Source organism: Phascolarctos cinereus, unplaced genomic scaffold (genome assembly GCF_003287225.1).
Source record: "Phascolarctos cinereus isolate Bilbo 61053 unplaced genomic scaffold, phaCin_HiC Scaffold_5;HRSCAF=322, whole genome shotgun sequence".
Classification (NCBI taxonomy): Eukaryota; Metazoa; Chordata; class Mammalia; order Diprotodontia; family Phascolarctidae; genus Phascolarctos; species Phascolarctos cinereus.
This window is the reverse complement of record NW_027555958.1, coordinates 76870100-76894618: the sequence shown is the minus strand read 5'-3', so window position 1 is coordinate 76894618 and position 24519 is coordinate 76870100. Positions and strand designations below refer to the sequence as shown.

General features: G+C 43.2%; 1 protein-coding gene across 1 annotated transcript in view; it reads right to left on the bottom strand.

The window, feature by feature from the left end:
- The window catches only part of LOC110197949 (retinal-specific phospholipid-transporting ATPase ABCA4), a 135265-nt gene that overhangs the window by 20319 nt on the left and 90427 nt on the right, over window positions 1–24519 (bottom strand). The window contains 10 exon segments of the mRNA XM_078155530.1: window positions 1446–1575; window positions 4840–4963; window positions 11172–11319; window positions 12941–13056; window positions 17120–17297; window positions 19152–19321; window positions 19581–19655; window positions 19774–19879; window positions 20788–20820; window positions 21683–21777. Coding sequence (XP_078011656.1) covers window positions 1446–1575; window positions 4840–4963; window positions 11172–11319; window positions 12941–13056; window positions 17120–17297; window positions 19152–19321; window positions 19581–19655; window positions 19774–19879; window positions 20788–20820; window positions 21683–21777 — 1175 coding nt within the window.

Below are 24519 nucleotides of genomic sequence, written 5' to 3'. Positions count from 1 at the left end.
TCTATCCACAGTGTCACCTAGCTGCCAGGTGCTGTTGTCATCCTCCATTTTATGTTGAGGAAATTGAAGCAAACAAATGTAAAGTGACTTGCCTAGGGTCACACAGCTTGGTTTTGAACTCAAGCCTTCCTGATTCCACTGCTCTCTTGCCTGAACTCTTCACTCCAGCCAGATTACATGGTGTGGTAGAAAGAAAACTAGATTTGTTGTTAGAGAACCTGGATTTGAATCCCAGATGTGCAACCTTAAAAAAGTCACATAATCTCTGGGGAGTCTCATTTTCCTCATCTGTAAGATGGAGCTGGATTAGAAAAGTCCCAAATTCTCTTCCAACTTTGAACTGTAGCTTATTTATTGGTTCACAAACATCCCTTGTGCACTCCTGCCTCCTTTTTTGTTCCCATTTTTTTTTGCTTAGACCCCTTACCCCTCAACCCAAATAATAGCACTACCCTGTATCAGTATAGTAATTTTTAAAGGAATTTTGTATTCATTATTTTATTTGAACCACAAGACCACTTGGGGAGGGAGGAGGCTACAGTAACTAATGGATTCACCATAGATTAAAAACCCCCAAACCAACTCTGAGTCCTGTTGCTTCAGTTTAAAGGATGAAATACACGAGAAAGTGGTGCAGTGAAACCTCAATTCAGATACATGTATGTAATAATAATCTGAATAAAAGGCAATGTGGTTGAATGGATAGAGAGAGGACTTCAGAGTCAGGAAGACAGGGATTCAAGTCTCCTTTCTAACTAGCTTAGTGACCCTGGGCAAATCGATTCTCCATGACCCCACACAACTTCAGAACAGCTGCCAATATGCATTGGTGGAGAGAATTTCCTCCCTGGAATTTCTGTTGCCTATCTTAGCATTTAATAAATGGAAGCCTGATTAAGCATGAATATTACTCTGCTGGACCCCAAAATACTAACATTACAGTAAGATATGTCCCAGGGAGGAGCTGGGCCATATGTCTTAGAGCACAGATCTCCAGCTGGTTAAGAAACGTGAACTAGCAGGTGCAAGCCTTTCTGGGAGCTAGGGGGAAGTCCAGCAGTTTTCATTATGTGTCCTTCCTTTCCCTCAGCTCACAAGCAGCTACACCCTCCACACCAACCCCTCTCTCTCCTCCCCATTGCTTGCTCAGGGCTTGTACTGTCAGCAACACACACAGATTCTCTGAGGTGGACAGAGGCAGCAGTGTGAAATCAAGGAAACTCAACAAACCCGCTTGTAGAATCGAACTGAACAGTGGAAAGAGGGCTGGACATGGAGTCAGTCCACTAGTCGCTTTGGGTGCACCCCACCCCCCAACCCTGTTTGTCAGAAAAAGGAAAGTTTCATATAATTAGAATTGACATGAATGGAAATGGAAACTGTCAGTGGGAGACCAAGCCCATGGAGGCTATATCCCCGCCCCCTTCCCTCTCTCAATCAAGTACCATCTGGTGAGGAAGAAGTGGTGCTGGAGGAGCAGGTTCAGAGTGAAGTAGACCGCCCCTTCCACTGCCATGGCAACCAAGTTCTTCCCAATCATGTCCCACTGGAAAGGATCTGAAAAATGTTCCTCACCTATGAAAAGAACCAGGGAGGGAAAAAAGACCAGCATGCATTATGGCTTCAATTCCATTCAATAGGCATTTATTCAATATCTACAACATGCCCATCATGTTTTTAGATGATAGGAATGCAAAGGCCAAAATGAAACACTTTCTGCCTCAAAAAGCTCGAGTTCTAAGAGGGGGGAAACCACATGCACACAAACAGGTAAACGAAAACTATATTTAAAAATGAATACAAAGTAATTGAGAGTGGGTGGGATGGAGCAGCTTTCTCTCAGGAAGGGTCTCTGGAGCTGAGGCTTGAAGTGAGCTCGGGATGCCAAGTCACAGAGGTTTCCAGGCATGGGGGACAGTCACGTGCACAAAGGCACCAAGACCAGGTAGGGAGGGTTTGTACAGGAAATACAGTGTGACCGGCTGGTGGAATGTACAAGGCGGGGGAGTAGTGTCTAATCAGTGAGTTAGATTGTGAAGGGCTTTAAATACCAGAAGAGACTCTAGTTAATTCTACAGGCAATGGAAACCATCAAAGCTACCTGAGCAGAGGAGTGGCATTGTCAGATCAGTGTTTTAGGATTATTAATTTCAGTAGAATTGTAGCTCTTTGAGGCCAAGGACTGTTTTTCATTTTATCTTTGTATCTCTGGTGTACCTTGTACATTTTTTTTTTGAGGTGAGGATTGAGGGCCGGGGGAAAAGATTGGGGATGGTCTTGACCTGTATGTTTTTAAAATTTAATTTAATTTACTTTTTGTTACATTTTAAGTTCCTGTATCCCTCCTTCCCTCCCTCCCTCCCACCCACACTAGAGAAGGCCACCATTTCTCGCATGCGCGTGCACACACACACACACACACACACATACACACATACATATAAAACCATACTACACATACTTCTATATATCAGTTCTTTCTCTGGAGGTGTATAGCATCTTCCTCCAGAGGTCCTTTGTAGCTCATTTGAATATTTATAGTACTCAGAATAGCTTGGTCACAATACTGAACAATATTGCTGTTACTGTATACAATGTGTTCTTGGTTCTGCTCATTTCACTCTTCATTATTTCATGCAAGTCTTTCCAAGTTTTTCTAAAATAGACCTGCTCATCCTTTCTTCCAACACAGTGTATTCCATCACATTCACCTGATTTTGTCAGTGTTAGGAACTCCCAGTGAGGAAGCTCCCTCCCTTTGCCAAAGCAGACTGGCAACTCTTCTGCAGCTTGCCATCTTGTAATACTGCTGCCCCAGTTACTTCTCAGTTAAAGGTCTTACCGAGGATCAAATGGCCAGCATGTGTCAGAGGCAGGTCTTGAACCCAGGTCCTAACTCCAAGGTCCTTGATCACAACCCTCCCCCTCCCACTCCATCCCCAGCTACTTTTCACACAGTAAATGCTTAATAAATACTTATTGGATTGAACTCAAATTTAACTCTTCCAATTAAAATCTATGTGGTCCTCCAAACATGGGTTAGACAGCAAGGCCTCAGGATCCCTCCTATTTCTGAGGCTCTGTGCAAAGCAAATAGTCCAAAGACTAGGAACCTCAACTAGTGAACAACACACCCTCAATATCTCAACAAACTCTATTAAGTCACCAGACCAGACTCAACTCAAGAGACTGTTAGTGCTTAGCACACAGTAGGAGCTTAATAAATGCTGACTGATTGTCAGGCTTAAAAAAACAGTCAAAAAAATGGATGTTTTGCTTTTCCCTCTGGGTGCTCATTGTTAAGTCGCATGGAGAAGGCCAGTGGCTGGTCCCCATTCCCTCCTATGGCTCCTCACTTCTTTTGGTTTCCATTATTCTCCCCTGCTTGGCACACCAGCCAGACCCTGAAGGCACTCCCTCTACATCTGCATTTATTGACATCCTTCTCTGCTCATCCCTTAAGGCTCAGCTGGGAGACTACTTCTTCCATGAAGTTCCTTTGAACCCCTAGCTAGTGCTTTCTTCTGATTCGTATTTGTCTAGATTTCTTCTTTGACCCTATCACATTCTACCTCATATCACATTTATTTGTGTACATAGATGGTGCAGTGGATAGAGCACTGGACCTGGTGTCAGGAAGACCTGAGTTCAAATCCGGCCTCAGCCACTTCTTAGCTCTGTGACCCTGGTCAAGTCACTGAAGCTCTGTTTGCCTCAGTTTCCTTATCTGTGCAAAGGGGGTAAGTAATAGCACCTTCCCATCAGGGTTGTTGTAAGTATCAAATGAGATAATAACTGTTAATGTTTAGCAGTGTGTGGCACATAGTAAACATTAGATAAATTGTTTTATTGTTATTTCTCCTTTGCCCTTAACACATTCTACCCTGTCTCACACTTATTTGTGAACCTAGACAGCTAGGTGACTCAATGGATAGAGTCAGGAAGACCTGAGTTCAAATTTGGCCTCAGATACTTCCTAGCTGTGTGACCCTAGGCAAGTACCTTAATAGCTGTCTACCTCAGTTTCCTCATCTATAAAGTGGGAGCAATAGTCCTACCTAAGTCCCAGGTTGTTATGAAGGTAAAATCAGATAATATTTGTAAACTGCTCTACAAATTTTAAAGTGTTATATAAATGCGATTACTCGTTTGCTTTGCTTTGAGACTTGGCCTCATATTTCATGGACAGAAAGCCCTTTCTACCAACACAGATTGACGCCTGCCCTTCAACATTTAGTCTTAGGAAGTTGCCTGGGGGACCAAGATGTGAACTGACTTGCTCAAGGTCACATAGCAAATATGAGATAACAACAACAATTATAACAGTTCCTACTATGTGCTGGGCACTTTGAGAAGCGCTTTACAATAATCAACTCATTTGATCCTCACAACAACCCCGGGAGGCAGGTGCTGTTATTATCTCCACTTTGTAGATGAGGAAACTGAGGCAAACAGTGATTAAGTGACTTGCCCAAGGTCACATAATCAGCATGGGACAGAGGTGGGATTGTGAACTCAGGCCTTCCTGATTCTGAGGCTTGCTTTCTATCCAGAATGACAAGCCACCTCTCATTCTTACTATGGACTGATTGTCTTAGCTTCATTAGATTGTAAACTCCCAGGGTGAAAGGCAGTCTCTTAAAATTTATGTATGCCCAATACCTAGCAACAGTGACTTGAACATAGCAGTTGCTTATTAAATGTTTATGAGTTGGGCCCAGTTCCTGTCAGACAGGATACCCACACCTACACTCCCCGCACATGAGCTCTACTTGCAGCACATCCGCTATGGCCACATACAAGCACCCACCCTCTACTGGCCTGAAGACAGTCACTTACCAAAGGCGGCATAGACATCTGTCACGGCTTGGTTCAGGGCTAAGTCAATAAGTCCCCGGCCCAGACAGAAGTGAGGAAAAATGAGCAGTGCCTTCCTCAGCATGGCACTGAACCTGAGCAATGCCTGAAACAGAGAAGCAACAGCATCCCGAGTGAGGGCACAGGATGCAGACAAGGGCACAATGTCCCTGAAACTTGGTTATCTCCATGTCAAGAGAGATTAAATAAGTCAATAGAATAACCTCAACTTGGGGCACCAAACTTTAAAAAAAATTTTAAAGTGTATTTCAATATAACTGATTTCCCTTGTAATCCTATATGTTTTATTCTGTGCATTTAAAAACATTATTCTGAATTGGGACACTAATGCATTGTTGGTGGAGTTGTGCACTGATCCAACCATTCTGGAGAGCAATTTGGAACTATGCCCAAAAGGCTATAAAACTGTGCATACCCTTTGATCCAGCAATACCACTACTAGGTCTGTATTCCAAAGAGATCATAAAAAAGGGGAAAAGACCCACATGTACAAAAATATTTATAGCAGCTCTTTTTGTGGTGGCCAAGAATTGGAAATTGAGAGGATGCCCATCAATTGGGGAATAGCTGAACAAGTTGTGGTATATGAATGTAATAGAATACTACTGTGCTATAAGAAATGATGAGCAGACAGATTTGAGAAAAACCTGGAAAGACTTACATGAACTGATGCTGAGTGAAGTGAGCAGAACCAGGAAAACATTGTATATAGTGAGAGCAATATTGTGCAATGACCAGCTTTGATAGACTTAACTCTTCTCAGCTATACTATTATCCAAGATGTGAACCCTGAACCCCATCAACCCCACAAACCCCAATTTGAAAAAGAGTGTGCTCTAAGAAAGAGAAAAATGAAATTGGGGCACATGTGTCCACAGTTTAATTTCTCAAAGTGGCTTAACATGCATCGTATGGGAGTTCAGTCCAAAACTGGGCCCCAGAACTGGCTCAGTTTGGGATTTGGGGGTACAGCCTTATATGCCCTTCTAAGAGTAGGTGTTCCCCAGGGTGCCAATCAATCATGATTGGTCGACATATTAGGAGGTAGGTTATATTAAAATGAGGTCTTGAGTACGTGCTTTAAGTCACAGTCCACAGGGGCCAACATCGCCTGCCATCAAAGGAAATACCACTCCTAGTCTTGAAGTCTGTCTCTACGCAAACCTGAGTAGGATAAAATCAATTCAGGCCTGGTCTGGAGTTTGACCAAAATAAGAAGATTTGAAGCAATCACATTATCAGAGATGGCCTTCTGAAAAACTTTGGTCAGAAGGCTGATGGTGGTGGTGGTGGGGGGCTGGCTCTCTGAGTCTCTACTACACAGATTACCAAGAGAAATCATTTTTAACAAAGACAATTCCAAAAGACTTGTGTTGGAAAATGCTATCCACATCCAGAGAAAGAACTATGGAGTCTAAATGATAGAAGCATACTATTTTCTCTTTTTTGTTGTTTTTGAGTTTTGTTTTTTCTTTCTCCTGGTTTTTCTCTTTTGTTCTAATTCTTCTTTCACAACATGACTCATGTGGAAATATGTTTAACATGATTGTACATGTATAACTTATATCAGATTGCTTGCTGTCTTGGGGAGAGAGGGAGGAAAATTTGGAACTCAACATCTTACAAAAATGATTCCCAGCTTTTCCCAGTTCAAATGACACCTCCTGCATGAGACCTTTGCCGATCCCTCCAGCTCCTAATGCCTCCTCCCCAGTCTCCATTTCCTTTGTACCTGCTTGGTATAGATTCTCTATGACTATATGACTCATAGGCTTACATGATTGTTGTTGCATTTCCCCTACTCTCCACTTGAGGGCAGGAACAATTTCATTTTTGTCTTTTGAACCCCAAGAACTACCACTACAGTTTACAGAGTTAAGTCAACAAGTATTTATTAAGTGCCTACGATTGCTGAACGGGCAGCTAGGTGGTATAGTAGAGAGAGTACTGGGTCTGGAGGCAGGAAGACTCATCTCCCTGACTTCAAATCTGATCTCAGACACTTACCAGCTGTAAGTCCCTTAACCCTGTTTGCCTCAGTTTCCTCATCTGTAAAATGAACTGGAGAAGGAAACAACAAACCACTCCAGTATCTCTGCCAAGAAAACCCCAAATGGGGTCACCAAGAGTCAGACACAACTGGAAAATGACTGAAAAACAATTTGCTAAATGCTGGAGATACAAAGAAAGTAAAAAACAGCCCCTGAGCTTGAGGAGCTCACAGCTGGAGAGAGCAGGCAAGCAGCTATGTGCACGTAAGACATATATGCAGTATACATGGGAGAGAACCTGTCAGAAGGACAGCAGGGGCAGAGTCCAGGCTTCTTGCAGAAGGGGGGGATTTTTAGCTGAAATGCGAAGGAAGCCAGGGAAGCCAGGAGGCAGGAGGTGACTGAGGTTGAGCCGTTCCAGAGCACTTTCATATACATGGGCTCAGTAGGATCCTTACCGTGCTCCTGGGGGCAGTCACACACACATTTTAAAGCTGTGGAAACTTGGACTCAGAGAGGTTTTTCCAGTCTGGGTCTCCTGACTCCAAATTCATCACTTTCCTCGCCACGTCACACCACACTGACCATTAGGAATATCTAGCAAGCATGTGGCACTGTGTGTGGTTTTCTTCATCTTCTTTTGATAGTAGCCATCTTGTTGTCAAACCAGTGTTGTCATGGTTACTCAGTCCCCCCTGGAGACTGAGTCAGGCAGCTCTGGAGTCTCTTCCTTCCATCACCCAGAGATGAGCACCGACCTGGACCCAGCCTGAGAAAGGTTGTCCTCAGCGCTGCCCTGGGTACCAGATACTGTTTGCTTCCAAGGTCAGTCCTGGCTCCTGGTCACTGAAGTCACCCAGATGTGGCGTCAGGCTCGACAGAGCAGGTCTTCACTTTGCCTCTCCACATGTCAGTGGCAGCCACCATTGTGGCCTCCAGCCACATCCACAAAAGGGACACAGAGACTTTTTTCTTGCTTCTGTTCCTTTTGCAAAGGGCATGACTGGATGGTAGGTTCATTGCGGATTTCTTCTTGGAACAATAAACTTCATTCTGGCCCACGTACAGCTAAAGGCACCATGGTGTAATAGACAGAGCACTGGATGTGGGTCCAGGAAGACTCTTGGTTCATATTACACACACGATACATGATACACATCACACACATGACGACACGTATCATAGGTGGTCCGTATTACACACGTGACACACATGGTACATGGTATATAGCACACACACACCACACACACACACACACACACACACACACACCCCTGCTAGTAGAATTCCCTACCAAACTCATCCTTCAAGGCCCAGCTCAGGCATCTCCTCCTCCACAAAGCCTCCCTTCAGGCCCCTACAGCTCCCACAAGTCTCTGTCCTCTGCACTTGGGGCACTCAGAAACTGTCCCACTTAGTTGGCACCAAGTCACAAAGTGCCTTGAGACACACAGTCATAGATTTTGCACTAGAAGGAATGCCCAGAGGCCATTTACTTCAGCTCCCTTATTTTGCAGATGATGGAGCTGGAACCCAGACAGTGACCTTGATGGGTTTTTTGGCCAAGGCCCCTGAGATACTGAGGGGTCGAAGCAGGCCATGAACCCAGGTCTGACGGCACAGTCAGTGTTCTTTGCACTAATCTCTCCTGCTGTCCTGCCATTTAATTTTTCCTGACTATGTTCTGCCTCCCTCACTAAACCGTAAACTTCCCAAGGCTCACTGGTTCATACCTTTCAAATCCAGAGTGCCTAGCACTATGCTATGCTTATCATAGACTCCTTTGTTTTTATGAATAATTTTTATGGCTAGTTTTTGTTTTCACCTTGCCTAAATTTCCTCCTGTATCTCTCTCCTTCTTCCTTTTTCCTCCTCTGAAAGCCATCTCTTATAACAAGAATTTTCTTTAAAAACAAAACAAAACGTTCTGGCAAACCTAGTCAATCAAACACCCCTGACGGTATGTGCAATGTTCCACCACTGTGGCCCCTCAGCTTTGCAAAGAAGTGAGGTGGAGGTGTCTTCTCCTCCCTCTGCTCTGGGGAGCAGCTTGTTCTTTGGAGTTCTGCAACATCCACTTTCAATTGTCTTGGTTCAACTGTTCTTCCCATTTCCATCACTGGAGTTGCTTTGCACATTATCTTCTTGACTCTTTCTTCCTTTCTCTCCTCATTAGTTCCTCAAAGTCTTTCCATGCCTTTCTGTACTTATATTTGTCCTTCTTATATCACAGTATATTCCATTCCTTTCCGGTGTAGATTGTCGATGCTTTTGGAGTGGTCTGAGAGGAACATGAGGTCTCCCGTTTTTGTCTGGGAAGCTGCAATTTGAGGAACCCCAGAAATTTTTCTTTGAGTCCATGTGACCTTGATCAACCCTGAGAAGGGCATCCTTGAGCTGCTATAGGCACAGTGCCGAGCTGTTCATATGATGTCCAAGTAACAGGATCCCTTAGGACTTTGTGAGGGAGAGAAAAAGCCTCATCCTCACTCAGTGGCTCTCCGGCTGTCATCTGCTGTCACAGGGTCTGTATTCTCCCTCATTCCACTTCTGGGGCCTGAGTTTGGAGCAGACCCTTTTATGTCGGTGACAAGACAGATGGGGTTTTATTTCTTGCCTGGAGTCCCTGGAAGGACTGACAAGATCTTGGACAGTGTCTGTCTCAGGAGGCCTTTGGCTATGGCAGTTCCAGAGACTAGATTACTCTTTGGTAATAGAGTTAGGGGGCAGGGGGCAGCCTGGGAGTGTGACTTGAAGGCCTGCCAGGAGTTATTATAAGGCTGACACTTAAGAGTCTCCAAGCCTGCTCAGCTCTGTTGAGAAAGGTGCTTGTTCCAGGGCTCCAGGGAGGCTTCACTGGCACTGAGGCCGGTGGACCAGAAAACCACCTTAGAGAATTGATTTGGCAAGCTTCAAAGACTTTAGATCTCTCATCAATGAAATGATCAGGCAGGATTCCAGAGGCCCCATAATGATATGCACTTCCCAGCTCTTGATAGAAGGGACTCAAGGTACAGAATGAGGCAGATTTCTTGGTTGTGGCCAAGGAAGTAATTTGTTTTCTTGACTATGAATATTGTTTTGCTTTTCTTTCTTTCTTTTGCAGTTGGAGGTGGGAGAGGTGATGGAAAGAAATGTTTTTTCAATTTTTAAAAATTAAGTTGATTTGGGAACCTATAAGGATCTTGAATCTGGGTAGGGGAAGGCCTGGGTGGCTTCCTTGCCAGCATCCTGTCTCATGAAAAACCAATGAAGAATGAAGCTTGAACAGCTGTTAAAAAGAAAAGGTCTAGGGGGACTGTTAGGGACTGTTGGGAACAGGACAGCGAACCAAAGATGGCCTGGGCTAAACTCCAAGAGCCCCCAAATCAGAACTGAGATGATACCACATTTATTGGTGTGTCTTCTATGGATGAGGTGCCTCAATGTCTTTTGGGCAGGGAGAGACGTAGAGGGAGAATGCTGTGAGCAAGCTTAGGTTTAGATATTTATGGTTTATCACTTCAGGATATTTAGCTCCCAAATAATCTTAATCCTTAAAAAGGCAGTGTAGTAGAGTAGATAGGATGCTGGATTGGGAGTTGGGGGGACCTGAGTTCAAATTCTGCCTCACATAATTACTGTGTGACTGGGCAAATCACTTAATCTCTCCACCTCAGTTTCCTCATGTCCTCTTCCTTACATGATTGTTGAAATAACAAATAAGAGAGTCTGTGTAAGATACTTTGTAAAACATAATAAGTGTTAGCCAAATAAATATTAGTTATTAATATTATTATTATTACTAGCTACATGACCTCATGCAAGTCACCTAATTTCCCTCAACCTCAGTTTCCCCATCTCTAAATCAGTAAAAATAAACATTTATGTAGCACCTACTATGTGCTAAGCCCTTTATAAATATTACCTTATTTGATCTGCCCAATGAATGGAAGATTAGACTTGATAACCTCTAGGGTCCTTCTAGCTCTAAATCTGTGGTGCTCTTAAAAACGATATCCTCAGCCCTAGAGAATTCAAGGACTCTCCACTTTTTTTTCCACAGATGATCTGGCAGAAGGCCTTAGAACAACCCAGAGGTCCCTTAGGGCTCGTGGGACAGGGCTAGTTAAAAAAGACAAAACAAAAACCCCTCACTATGAAGCAAAATAAAAGGGAGTTTAAACAAAATCCAGGCTTCTGGGTGGAGGTGACCTTTCTGGATCTTGGCGCACCCTCCCCTGCCCTGCTGCTCAATGAATACCTTCTGGGAGACCATAGGGCCAACAAGGATATGAAGAGAAGGGAAGAGGACTTGCTCACCCTGTTATTTTCGAACAATTCTAGGACAAATGTGATGGCAGTGCTGTTGATCCCGATGAAGAGGTTGGCACAAGACAAGGCCACGTAAGCCGTGCTGGGCACATCAAACAGGAAGGAGGCGGGGTACATCATCGGGATGATGGCCCATCTGTTGAAAGCACCCAAACACAACAGGACAGGTTTTCAGTTTTCATTTCCTCTCCCGTTCCTTTAGGCTACAATAGATTGATTTCCCTCCCCTGCACTGTGAAATCTCTGAAGTGGCCAGAGCTTCAAGGGGGACAATGAGAGCGCCTAGGGCCCTGGGCTGGCCACCTGCCATCTTCTCTCTTCTGCCTGTCTCCCCACTCTCTTCGATGTTAGCAATACAAAACAGACAAGATTCTCCGAACCCACAGACACTAACAAGCTGCCACCATCAGTCTCCCAAAAGACCAATCTGAGAGATCGTTCAGTAACATCTGGAACCTGGAATTCTGACGGCGCAGTGAAAAAGAGGATCGGGGTTTGAATCCCTGCCCTGATACATTTCATCTGTGTAACCTTCAGCAGATATCTCAACCTCCCCGGGCCTCAGGTCCTCACCTGTAATTTTAGGAGTCAGATGGGACGGTCTCTAAGGTCCTTCTCCACTCTAACCTGTTTTCCTACAATAGGGATGTATTCACTCATTATTTGTTTATTTATTTTTTGGGCTAGGCAGTGGGGTTAAGCGACTTGCCTAGGGTCACACAGCTAGTAAGTGTTATGTGTCTGAGGCTGGATTTGAACTCAGGTCCTTCTGAATCCAGGGCCGGTGCTCTATCCACTGTGCCACCTAGCTGCCCGTATTCACTCATTATAAGGGCGTAATAGGGTCATAAGATCATTAATTTAGAGCTGGGAGGGACCTTACAGGTCATCTGGTCTAATTCCCTTGTTTTATAGATGAGGAAACTCTGTAATGCCTATGGCGGTGAAATGACTTGTCCAAGGTCATACAAATCAGTAGAGCTGGGATTTGAACTGAGATCCTTTGACTTCAGAGGTGGTGATCTTTCCATTATACCACACTCTCTTATATGTATTTGTTTTCATAAGAAATATCTGAAGAGAACCCAGGAAGGGTTAAACCAATTTGGCTTCTGGGATTCTTTTTTTTTGGGGGGGGGGGGAGGAGGGTCATGTCAATGAGCATTTATTAATAATTTACAATGTGCCAGGTGGGGAGGGGGGATGAAAAGGTATAAACTGGAATAACTGGATTAATTGACTTGGATTAATTCCAGAGTTATTTTCCCAGTGTTGAATTAATGCAAGCATTTCTGAAACATTTTTCAATGCGTGTCCAAGCCAAAATTACTATGGTCAATACTGATGGAGAGAAGAACCAGAGGAAATCCAAGTCAGAAAGAGGCATGAAGTTAGGGAGAGGATGATCCCCAGGTCACAGCAGCTTTCTTAATGGGTTCAGCGAGAGAAGAATGCAGCTAGGGAAGAGTTCCCCACCTGAAGTAATTGAACAAGTGGAAATCATGACCTCTAAGCTCTCTTCCGGCTCATCTAAAATCCCATGATATCTGTGGCTGAATACACAATTAGTACGCTAGGTCCTCTAGAGGTTCCTGGCCAGCAAACACAACCAGCTGCCTGGTCTATTAGAAATGCTGCTGCTCCTCTTCCTTCTCACCCAATTGGGAACCTCACCCAGGCAAGGGGGATCTGTTGCATGTTGGTTTGATGCTGAGTTTTCTTCTAGTATTAGCCTCCATCAGTTCCAAATGACTTACCCATAAAGGAAGAGCAGCGCAATCAGGGCTGGGAGATTGTTTGGGGAAGTGTATGCTCGCTTCTGAAATCCAATGAAGATCCCCACCACTATTCCAGCACTCACAGCATAATTGACCTGGTAAAAGGAAAAGAAGAGGGGTAGGTCATTTCAATTTTCTGGGCCACAGATTCTTCATCTGTAAAATGCAGGTGAATTGGAAGAGGGGATTGAACTAGATCAACATGTCTCAAATTAATTTGGCCGTGGAACACTTTGCAGCTTGAAATAATACTGATAGAATCCTTAAATGTTGGTGGAATGGGATCACAGAATCCTATTTAGAGCATGGAGGAGGAAACCATCTAATCTGAGCCCTTCTGCTCTGAAATTCATACCTCAGAAGCACCCTTGGCCCCTGAGGACCCTCCCTTCTGATTGGATGGCTCCTTCCAGAACCTGCATCTAAGGAGAGCACTCAGGCCAGCTGTGTCTTCATTTCTCACCAGGCTGTACTCCAGACTCCTCTACCATGCCCTGTACCCACCACCCCCCAACCCAGATGAGACCTTTCTTCCTTCCACCCCTCCCCTCTCTGGTTTTCTTAAGTGTTATCTTCCCCCATTAGAATGCAAGCATCTTGAGGGCAGGGATTATCTTTTTGCTTGTATTTGTATTCTCAACACTGAGCACAGTGTCTAGCACATAGTAGCCCGTAAGAAATGCTTGCTGACTGACATTTAGTTCAATCTCTACATTTTATAGATAAGATAAGCACAGAGAGATTAAGTGACTTGCCCAGGGTAACACTAGTTTAGTGACTGAGGTGGGATTTGAACTCAGATCTTCCTAATTTCAAGTACAGGGCCCATTCTACTATGCCATGCCATGGGAAAAGGGGACTAGGGAAATTTTGTTAACAAAACAGAAGAAATTAATCCTGCTTTATGCTGAACAATAAGGTGCATAGAAGAACTTTTTCTAACAATAATTTCAAAATGATTATACCAGAGGGAAAAATATCATTAACAAAGACATTTTCTCATGGAAGTCCTGTAATTCTATCTTCCTTGGCCAAACAGGTCACATACCCTAAGGATTTGGATCAGTTCTTTACAAAGGTCTGCTGCACAATGAGGGACTTCTAAGGACATATGGAAAGACACATCTGTCCTTTTGCCACTGGCTCATTTCAGGGTCACAGAGTTCCTCCAGCTGCACACCTTACATTCCTTTTCCCAACCTAGATTTAGCCTAATGACTTGAAATTCTTGTACATCACAGCCTTCTGGATACTCTCCAAGAATCCATAAACCCGTTTAAAAAAAAATCTACCTGTCAATAAATTTCACCTAAACTCTCATTCTGTTGAGACCCTGAGGGCAGAATGAGGAACAGTGGGTGGAAATTGCAAAGATTCCAATTTAGTCTTGAAAAGCTTCCTAATAATTAGAGCTCTCCAAAAGTCCAAAGGGCTGATAGAATCCTTAAATACTGGTGGAATGAGATCACAGAATCATAAAGAGGTGGTGGGTGCCACATCACTAGAGGTCTAGAGTAGAGGCTGCATGATCATTGGATATGTAACAGTGGGGATTCTTTCTGTTTGACTAGGAAACCACAGAGGTCCCTTATCTTTGCTCTGTTCAGCTTTCTTGATGGGTTGAGTGAAAGAAAAATGCAGATAAGAGAGGGGACTTTTGCCATCATGTCTTGAACTAACTGAACAATGGGAAAACTGTCAGCCTTGAATATAAATTCTGTTCATAGCTCCACTGTAAAGTAAGCAAAAATATGAGTAGAGCTTATAGGCTCATTATAGGTTGAGAACTGTGGATTGATTGTAGCCTGACTTCTTTCAGGCTAATGATACATGGCTGATGTGGACATATGCCAATGACATGTTCAAGGGAGGGGAAGCTCCTAGAGCTTCATGCCCTTCTCAGAGATGCGTCTGAGCTTGCTTCCCCTGTGGGCAGAAGAGAGTGGAGAAACTCAAAGAATGATGACAGACAGAGTTGGGATGGTGTTGTTACCACATCTCCTACTATGCCATTAAGACATCAGGAACAAGGCCTTCAAGGCTGCTGAAGGCACACTCTTTTTCTCCTCATGTATTTAAGAAACCACAGTCCCCTAAGTGTTCGAATATGCCAGTTGAAAGAATCATCAACCACTGGCAGCATTGTTGGGGTGGTACTCTTGGTGCAATGTACTGCTCAGAGCCCAAGGATTCAAACAAACAGTCCTTTTACTAAAAACACATTCCAATATCCCCAAGTAGTTAAAAGTTCAGGACATTAAAAGCAGATAAAAGCAGTCAGCAAGAAGTTTCCCCAGGGTTGCAAGAGCTCCCCTTCAAAGTCCCCCAAACCGCTTTTATTCTCTTCTTGTCCAAAGGCCCCACAGCAGAGTCCTGTATCAATGCATCAACCCAACTGTCCCAGGTCTGCACCATAACTTCCTCGTTCAAACCAGCCCTAGCCAGCGTTGTGGAAATGTGAGGGGTTAACGTACCCCTCCCTAGTTCCATCAGTATCCTGGCCCACAACAAGCACAACACAGTGGAAAGATCACTGGATCCAGAGGCAGAGAATTTGGTTTCAAATCCTGCCTATGCTAGTTATGGGGTCTACAGTCCTGGGCAAGTCATTTAACTTCTGGAATTCAGTTTCCTCATCTGAAAAATGAGGAAGTTTAGACTTTGTTGTTGTTCAGTCATTTTCAGTCATGTCCAATTCTTTGTGACCCTTTTTGGGGTTTTCTTGGCAAAGATACTAGAGTGGTTTGCCATTTCCTTCTCCAGCTCATTTTGCAGATGAGGAAACTGAGGCAAACAAGGTGAAGTGACTTGCTCAGGGTCACACAGCTAGCAAATGTCTGAAGATGGATTTGAATTCAGAAAGAGGAATCTTCCTAACTCTAGGCCTGGCACTCTGTCCATTGGGCCACCTAGTTATTCCATTAGATTAGATTAGATTAGATTAGATTAGATTAGATTAGATTAGATTAGATTAGATTAGATGATGTCCTATAATCCTGTCTAGCTCTGAAGTAATGAACTTAGGTTTGAGGCTTCCTGAAAGCACACTCAAAAGGATATTAGACTATGGTCTAGAGCAAGGAGTAAGTAAAGAGGTGTCAAGTCACCAGACAATCTTTGCCACACCTCCCACAGCCATAGCCAAGCCCAGCTATTGCCCCAGCAATGCAGAGACCTTCCTCAGAGTGAAGGGATTCTATTTTTGTGAAGGTTATAAAGGCTCCCCAAAGCCCTTCAAATTACAATGATGGTAGATACTGAATTTCACAAGGGTCTACCTGACCACCAACCATATACTTCACTGGCCTTTCTAGGTCACTGGAAAAAAAAAAACCCAACAACCTTGTAACAAATATACACAGTCAAGTACAATAACTTCTCTCATTCACCATGTCCAAAAATATATTAACTCATTCTGATCTTGAATCAATCACCTCTCTGCCACAAAGAGGGTAGAATGTTTCATTATGGGTTTGCTGGAATCATTGTTGGTCATTGACTTGATCAGAACTCTTCAGTATTTCAGAGTTGTTTGTTTTTATAGTGCTATTATTATTGTACAAACTGTTCTGGTTCTGCTCACTTCACTCTGCATCAGTTCATAGAGGTCTTCCTAAGTTTTTTCTAAAATTGTCCCCTTCATCACTTCTTACAACAAAATATCATTCTATTACATTCATATACAACCATGATTTATTCAGCCATTCCCCAACTGATGGGAACCCCTGAAGTTTCTAGTTCTTTGCCACTAGAGAAAAAAAAACTACTATAAATATTTTATATATGTAGGTCCTTTTTGTCTTTCTTTGATTTCTTTGGTGGTATAGATTTATTAGTAGTCTCACTGAGTCAAAGGGTATGCACTGTTCAGTCAACTCCTTCATACTGCAAATAAGGAAACTGAGGCCCAGAGATATTAAGTGACACCCAAGGTCACACTGACAGAAAGTGACAGAGGCAGGGTGAACTCAAGTCCCATGACTCCAGAATAAGTGTTTCTCCCTTTGATCCACCTTACCTTTGAGACCTCTGTAAGCCTTAAAGGCCTATGGAAATGTTATTATTGCTATTGGTACTACTCGAGGTCACCATGAAGTGTTTCCAAGTTCCCCCCACTCCAGAACAGAGAAACAGAGGTCCCACCCAGTAGATACTTACAATGTCCCACAGAAAGTTGGTGACCCAGTAGGTGGTTGGGCTCACACCGCTGACAAACTGCAGATGCTTTGCTTTGCTCACTCTCTCCTGGATCAGATAGAGAACAAAGCTGGCTGGGACAAAGGACATGGCAAAGATCACGCAGATGGCCACCATGGCATCGACAGAAGTGGTCAGCCTGCAAGGGGACAGAATGGAGAGGGAATTGAGGGAGCCCGTTATTAGGGAACACAGGAAGACATAAAACCTTCTTCTTTGCTAAAATTTTCAAGCAGCCTGAGGCCAAGAATTCCCAGAGTGCCATGAGTCTGGCCATGTCCCTCTACGAAGAATTTCTCCATTCACTGAATCAGTCAATAAACATTTATTATAGTCAGTCATTTATCATCAATCAATGAAGTATTTATGTATTGCTCAGAATGTGCCAGGCACTGTGCTAGGTGCTAACTAAAAGTGGAAAGGGCATCCATGAAGAAAGGTAGCAAAGGGAGGACATAAACCTTGTTGTCATCATTCACCCATGAAGTTTCTACAAGGCACCACCCACAGACACAGACACCATCATTGCTGCCATGCAAAAGGTCATTGACAACACCCACATCCAGGGACATAGGGAGGAGAAAATCCATGGCAAGAGATGGAGAAGGAACCAAACAGTGAGGCAGGGCTGATGGCAACGAAGAAGATGCCATGGTCTGAACTATATTTGTTAGGCGCTCACTTTGGCAGCTGGGCAGAGGATGAATTAGGGTGGGAAGAGACAGGATACTGTAATAGTTTAGGAGAGGAGGACCTGAAATGGGACAGAGCCTTCCCCTCGACTTGCTTCCACGAATGAAGGACCTTGTATCTATACCATCTGAGACTAGGTTAAAGGAACTTAGGCTGTTGAGCCTAAAGAAGAAAAGGCTCAGTGGTGGGTGGGCATGGTACAGTGAAAAGCCTCTAGTATCAGAGGGCCTGGGATCAAATCCTGCTTCTGGCATTTTCTGTCTGGATGACCCCAGGCAAGACCCCCAACCTCTCTGCGGCTCCATTCTGCATCTGTAAAATAATAAGATTCAAGTAGATGTTTTCTGGGGTCCCTTTCTAGCTCTAGAATTGGGGTCCATGAATTTTGTTTGTTTGTTTTAATACTGACAATTGTATTTCAATCTAGTGGGTTTTCTTTGTAAACTTATGTGTTGTATTGTATGCATTTAAGAACAATATTCTGAGAAATGTCCACAGGCTTCATCAGCTTCCCAAAGGTGGTCTATAATATTAAAAAGGGGAAGAACCCCTAGCCCATAGCTACAGACCGATGACAGCTATTTTTTTGGGGGGGGTGAGTTAATCAGGGTTAAGTACCTTGCTCAGGGTCATGCAGCTAGTGTCACATATATGCGGCTGGATTTGAACTCAGGACCTCCTGCCTCGAAAGGCCAGAGTTCTATCCACTGCACCACCTAGCTGCCCCTGACAGCTGTTTTAAGAATCTATAAGGCTGTCACATGGAAAAGGTATTAGACTTGGTGTATTTAGCCTCAGAGGGAAGAACTAAAAGCTAAGAGATAAAAGTGCCAAAAAAGGCTCATTTAGGTTTGATGCTGGGATGGGTGGGTGGGGATTTTCCTTCGCAATGAGCTGTCTGAAAGTAATGGGCCTCCCTCCTGTCACTGGAGTTAAGCGTGTTGCAGGGGGATTCTTGGAGGGGGGATGAGATGACCTTGAGGTCTCTTCCAGCTCTGAAATTTGGATAGTCCACTTGCAGTATTATGGCCTCAGACACAGGAAGGATCTTAGAGGTCATCTCATCCAGCTTGCTCACTGGACAGGTGCAGAATCTGAGTTTGATGGCTTGGCCAGGCCTGCACAGGTACTAAGGGGCAGGTTCCAGATGAGAACCCAGGTCCTCTGGCTCCAGACTCCAGGTTCTTTCCATTGTACCAAGCTGCCTCCAGCTCACCAAAATGGAATGAGGAAAGGTGGCGGGGAGGGAGGCAGGGAGTGGAAAGCCCAGGGGATGATGGACAAATGACAGCTCGCTTACACGGTGATCTCCGAGAGCTGCTCCTTGGTGAGGTTCAGTGGCTGGTTTATGAGTGTGATTCCAAAGTCCTCCGGGTCCAAGTCTTTCGGCAGGTCGGCCCTCAGGATTGCATTGTTAGCCACATTGAGGAAGGCAACCATCGCGTGCCAACCTTTGTTGTTGAACCACACCTAGCAAATGAGAAAGGGTAACGCCTTTAGTAGCATGAGCCACTAACACGAGGAAACTGAGACACTGCTCATCGTCACAGCCGATTCAAGTTAAAAATATCTGCAGTGGGGAAAGAAATCTGGAAAGGAAGCAAATACACGGTCTGCAGATGTTCCTCACCAGATTTCAACTGCAGGAAGAGGGTTCTTCATGTGGGAAAAGAAGAATAAAAACGACTGGGCCATATGAAACTCAATGCCTTAGGACAGGTTCTGCTACCTTAATGTTGTCTTCAGTTTCCAAATATTTAAGGAAATTGGACATTTCTTTCTCAGCCTCTCGGGTGGCAGGGCCCTAGAGTGGCAAAAGAAAGAAGCAAGAAAAGGATCTCTTAGTTACATTGGTGCCTTTTTTTCATGTGTTTTGAATAGTCCACAAACCCCATATCTGGCCACAGATAGAGTTCACTTACTCCGCTCACGTTCATAAGTTGACCAAGGTCACGTAAAAACCCAACTATCTCTTCCCCAGTGATACAGAAGACTGGAAGCTTTCCTCCAATGGAAATCCCTCCATACCTGTGCAGGGAACAAAAATACTCAAGTCAGTGCAATGGTCCTGAATCCATGTCATGTGAGGGTTGGTTGGTAGAACTGGGAATGTTTATCATAAAGAAGAGAAGACTTTGGGAGTGGGGATGTGGGGGTGCAGTGGGATACAGATCACGATAGCTGACTTCCAGTATTTGAAGAATTGTCACATGGAAGATCATGAGATCCTAGATTTTAAATTGGAAGGGACTTTATAGACCATTTAGTCCAACCTCCCTCGTTTTAAAAATGAGATATTAGATTTTTTCCTGCTTGTCTTCAGAGACCAGACCTGGAAACACTGGTTGAAAATTACAAAAAAAAAAAATTCAGGTTGGATGTCAGGAAAAATTTCTTAATAATTAGAGCTTTCAAAAAAAAAAAAATAGAATGGGCTCCTCAGGAGGCAGTGAATGGGTCTTTAAACAAAGAGTAAACAACAACTTGCCAAGTAGGTTGTAGGTGGGATTCTTGTTTGGATGTGGGTTGGGCTAGGTGGCTGCCAAGGTCCTTCCCATCTCAGAGATTCTGTGATTCTGAGATATATTTGACCTGCTTTTGGAATTTACAGATGTGCTAAAGAAGAAATAAGGCTGAGAGATCCTACTATACCCAACCCCTCAGCCTCTGTCTGTCCTTAGACCAAAAGACCACAGGGCTTTCTAAAATGTCTTAAGGGACCAGCAACCATGTTTATGGATGGCATAATTATCCTCTTAGGGCACAGGTCAGAGGTGACAGCCTAGGGATCAGGGTGGGCTCTTTCTACTCCTACAGCTTGGCGAAGTCAAAGACCTCCATACTCCATCCCAGATTAGAATAGGAGGGCCCTACTCTGGAAGGACTATTCAGAGACTTAAATTCCTTTAAAAAGGGTGAGAAAAACAGTTTCTTACCTTTGTTCATTGACCCAATATTTGCTTTTCATGCTGAAAAACACAAATAAGATCACGAATTCAAACCAGTTGGAGTACTGATGTTAATTTCCCCCTCCTCCTTAATGTTTCCCCATCCTTTACCCCTATACTCCTCATCTAATTCTCAAGAGACCTTCAATTTTCTGGCCTATGAGTGAAACTTTAATATTTAATTGTAAAATATTTAATGATTTTCCAAACACACACACAAAAATGAGATGAATGCTGCAGCATCTGAACTCATCTCTCTTAAGGAAATATTTCCAGCACAGGTGGGAAAAGAACAGAGCAGACCTCATGGTCTAAGGAGCAGGGGGCCAGGCAGGGCAGAAACTGAGGTAAGGACAATCTCTGGCCACTAGTAACAGCTAACAGAAGTCTCATTTGCTGCCCATAGTAGGCTGACCTCTTTCAAAGGGTCCAGATTGGGACTTATGGTCTGGCAAAGGTTGGTCTTTCTGAAAAGTCTCATTAAAAATACACTTTCTTCTCTCAGATCAGGACTGTTGCAGAAACACAATAATTCACTACAACAAGCATTCTATCATGTGCCAGATATGTGCCAGGCACTATGCTAAGCACTGGGGACACAAGTACCTGCCCTGAAGGACCTTCCATTCTACTAGAAAATTCACAAAGTGTAGTTCCACAGGTTGCAACCACTGGGAGCAATTGGGTGGTAGAATTGGCCACAAGTAAAGAACAAAATCTGATTTTTTTATGCAGAAAAAAAAAATCAGGCTGACTTTACACCCCAAGGATGTAGGATGCAAGACATGAACGCTTTAGGCTAGAAGTCCTCTAAGGTCCCTTCCAATTCTAAATCTGGGATCCTAACCACCTCTCTGATAGGATCCTATTAACCTCTCCTTACCTGCTTCTTATAAGCGTGGGATATGTTTTTACCAGGAAGTCTGAGATGTTCCGGTTTGTGAGGTCCTGCAGGATTTCCGTGCTGCGTTGTACTCTCTGGGGACATGAGAGAGGAATCCCCATTAATTGCTTTGGAGTCTAGAGTCCCTTTAACTTTAGTGAAATCCAGTTACGGAACAGTTTCTTACCCAGTGAAAAACAAAGCTTTCTGTTTTCTTGGGGAATTTTGGTAAGATAGCAAAATGTGAATGAAGGCTGAAGTGGGTGTATTTAGCCACCAGAGGGGGGTATTGCTTCAAATTTAGGAGCAGATGATTTTTTTTTTCCAACTCAGAATCAGCTTTCAGAAAGAGAAAGGCACACACACCCCATCAACATGTCTTTTAATTGCTTAATTCTCTTCTGTTTATCTTTCCCTTCCCTTTCCCCCCCACCTCTTCTCCTTTTCTCCTCACATCTTTTTGCTTCCTTTCCCCTTGCCAGTGGCATCCATGAGCATTGCCAACTGCCCTGCTTGCCAAAGGTTGCTGACCTGAAGGACAGTCTTTTCCAAATAATGGTTTAACCTCTATCTAATCAGAAAACTTTGGACTCTAATCCATCCCTGGCCTATTTTCCTTACCAAAAAAAAATCCCCTTTGTATTTTATTTTTTATATATTTAATATGTGTCCATCTTGGTTCTGCCAATAGAACATAAGCTCCTTGAGGGTAGACACTGTTAATCCTTTGTTTCTGTATGCCCAGGATCTAGTGTAGTTTCTAGCATACAGTAGATGCTTAACAAATACTTGCTCATTGATTGATCTAAGCCAGAGGTATTTCATCAGGGTCTGTGAACTTGTTTTTTGATAATTTGATGTTTTGATAATTGTATTTCAATACAATTATTTATTTTGCATGGTATGTTTTTTACTTTATGGATTTAAAAAACATTAGTTTGAAAAGGAGTCCATAGTCTTCACCAGACTGTCAAAGGGGTCCACACCACATACACACAGACAAAAAGGGTTAATAAGCCCTAATCTTGACCGTGCCTTTCATAGTTCAGGTAAATCAGTCATCCCTCTTTGTTGCCTACAGGTCAAGTCCAGAATTCTGGATTTGTGTATCTATGATTAAAGAATAGATCTTACAATTTTTTTTTAGAGCTGGAAGAGAACTTGAAGACCATTTAATTAGCCAGCAAAGTTCTTCATCATTACTAAAGCACGAGTGAGAGGGCTGTTACTCTGTCCCCATCCACACACTTCCTAATATAAAACTCTTAGGAAGAGAGTATAGAATCTTAGAAAGATCAGATCACAGGACCAGAGATTTAGAGCTGGAAGGGTCCTTAGAGGCTATCTTGTCCAATCACCTCCCTTTCATTTTATAAAGGAGCAAATTGAGTCCCAGAGAGTGAAGTTATTTGTTCAAAGTCACAAAGATAGCACACGGTAGAGCCAAAATTCAAATCCAGGTCCTCAGCTCCAAATCTAGCCATCTTTCTCCTGAACCAGTCATACAGCACGATTTGCCTTGGGTCCTTGGAGCTAGTCAAGCTCCTAGTGATGAGTCTGTCTTGCTGAGAGGGATTAGATCTCTTCTGCCTGGCTTAGATTTCAGGGGCATACATTGCATAAATTTTTAGGGCCATAGATTCCAGTTCACTTCAGAAACAAGTCTCAATAAGAATAGCTGTTAAACAATGAAATGAGCTGGTTCATCAGGTGAACTACCCATCCTGGGAGATGTTCAAAGCATAGCATGGATAACCACTTGTCACAGATGTTATATGGGAGATTCATATTTCAATTTAATAGTTACCTTGTTGAGCTAGATGACCTCTGAGATCCCTTCTAATTTCTTCTTGGGGCTGAAGTTGATTGACAAGTGAGTAAGTACAAACTCACCTAAGAAAATAAATCTCACTGACTTCAGATCATTTTTCACATCCCCAGCCTTGGACATCTTTCTAGGTTTCTCTTGACTTTTGTGTTTTCATTTCAAAGTTTCTACTCAACATTTTCACCATGAATGCTTTAAAGTCCTCTACTATATTAAAAATCTGTTTGTCTTCCACTGTAGGATATTACTGAGTAAATTTGGTTGGTTGTAAATCTTTATCTTTGCTTTTTGGAATATCGTATATGGAGATTTTCTCTCCTTTATAGTATTACTGCTAAGTCTTGTGTGATGCTGACCATGGTTCTTTGGTCCCTGAACTCTTTATTTCTGGACACTCGCAGTATTTTTTGGCATTGTGGACATTACTGACTGGATGTTTTCAGTTTAGGGTTTCTTACAGGAAAATTAGTGGATTTTTTTTTCTATTTGTGCTTTGTCTTCTGATTTGAATAGATCCAGGAATTTTTTTTTTATTATTATTACTTGAAATACGGCATTCAGATTTTTTTTTGGGGGGTGGCTGGTTATGGTTTTCAGAGTTCAAAGATTCTTACATTTTTTTTCCTTAATCCATTTTCCTAGCTAGTTATTTTTGATAGTAGATACCTTATATAGTGCCTGGCACACACTTTTAAGTATTTAATACATGCTTTATCTCATTGCTTATATTTTCTTCTATTTATTTTTCAGCCATTTGACTTCATTCTAATATTTCTTGTCTCATGTATTCACTGAATTCTATTTGCTCCATTCTATTTCTCAGGCTCCTTGTAGTTCTAAATGCCTGATTCCATGTTCTTACTTATGCCATTTGTCTGGACCACAGAATAAGTGAGATGGAATAAGGTGTTATCAGCCTGAAAAAATAGTCTGGAGCCAGATATGTAAAGGCTTTACATGCCAGAGGAGTCTGTATTTTATCTTAGAAGCAACGGCCAGTTGTTAAAAT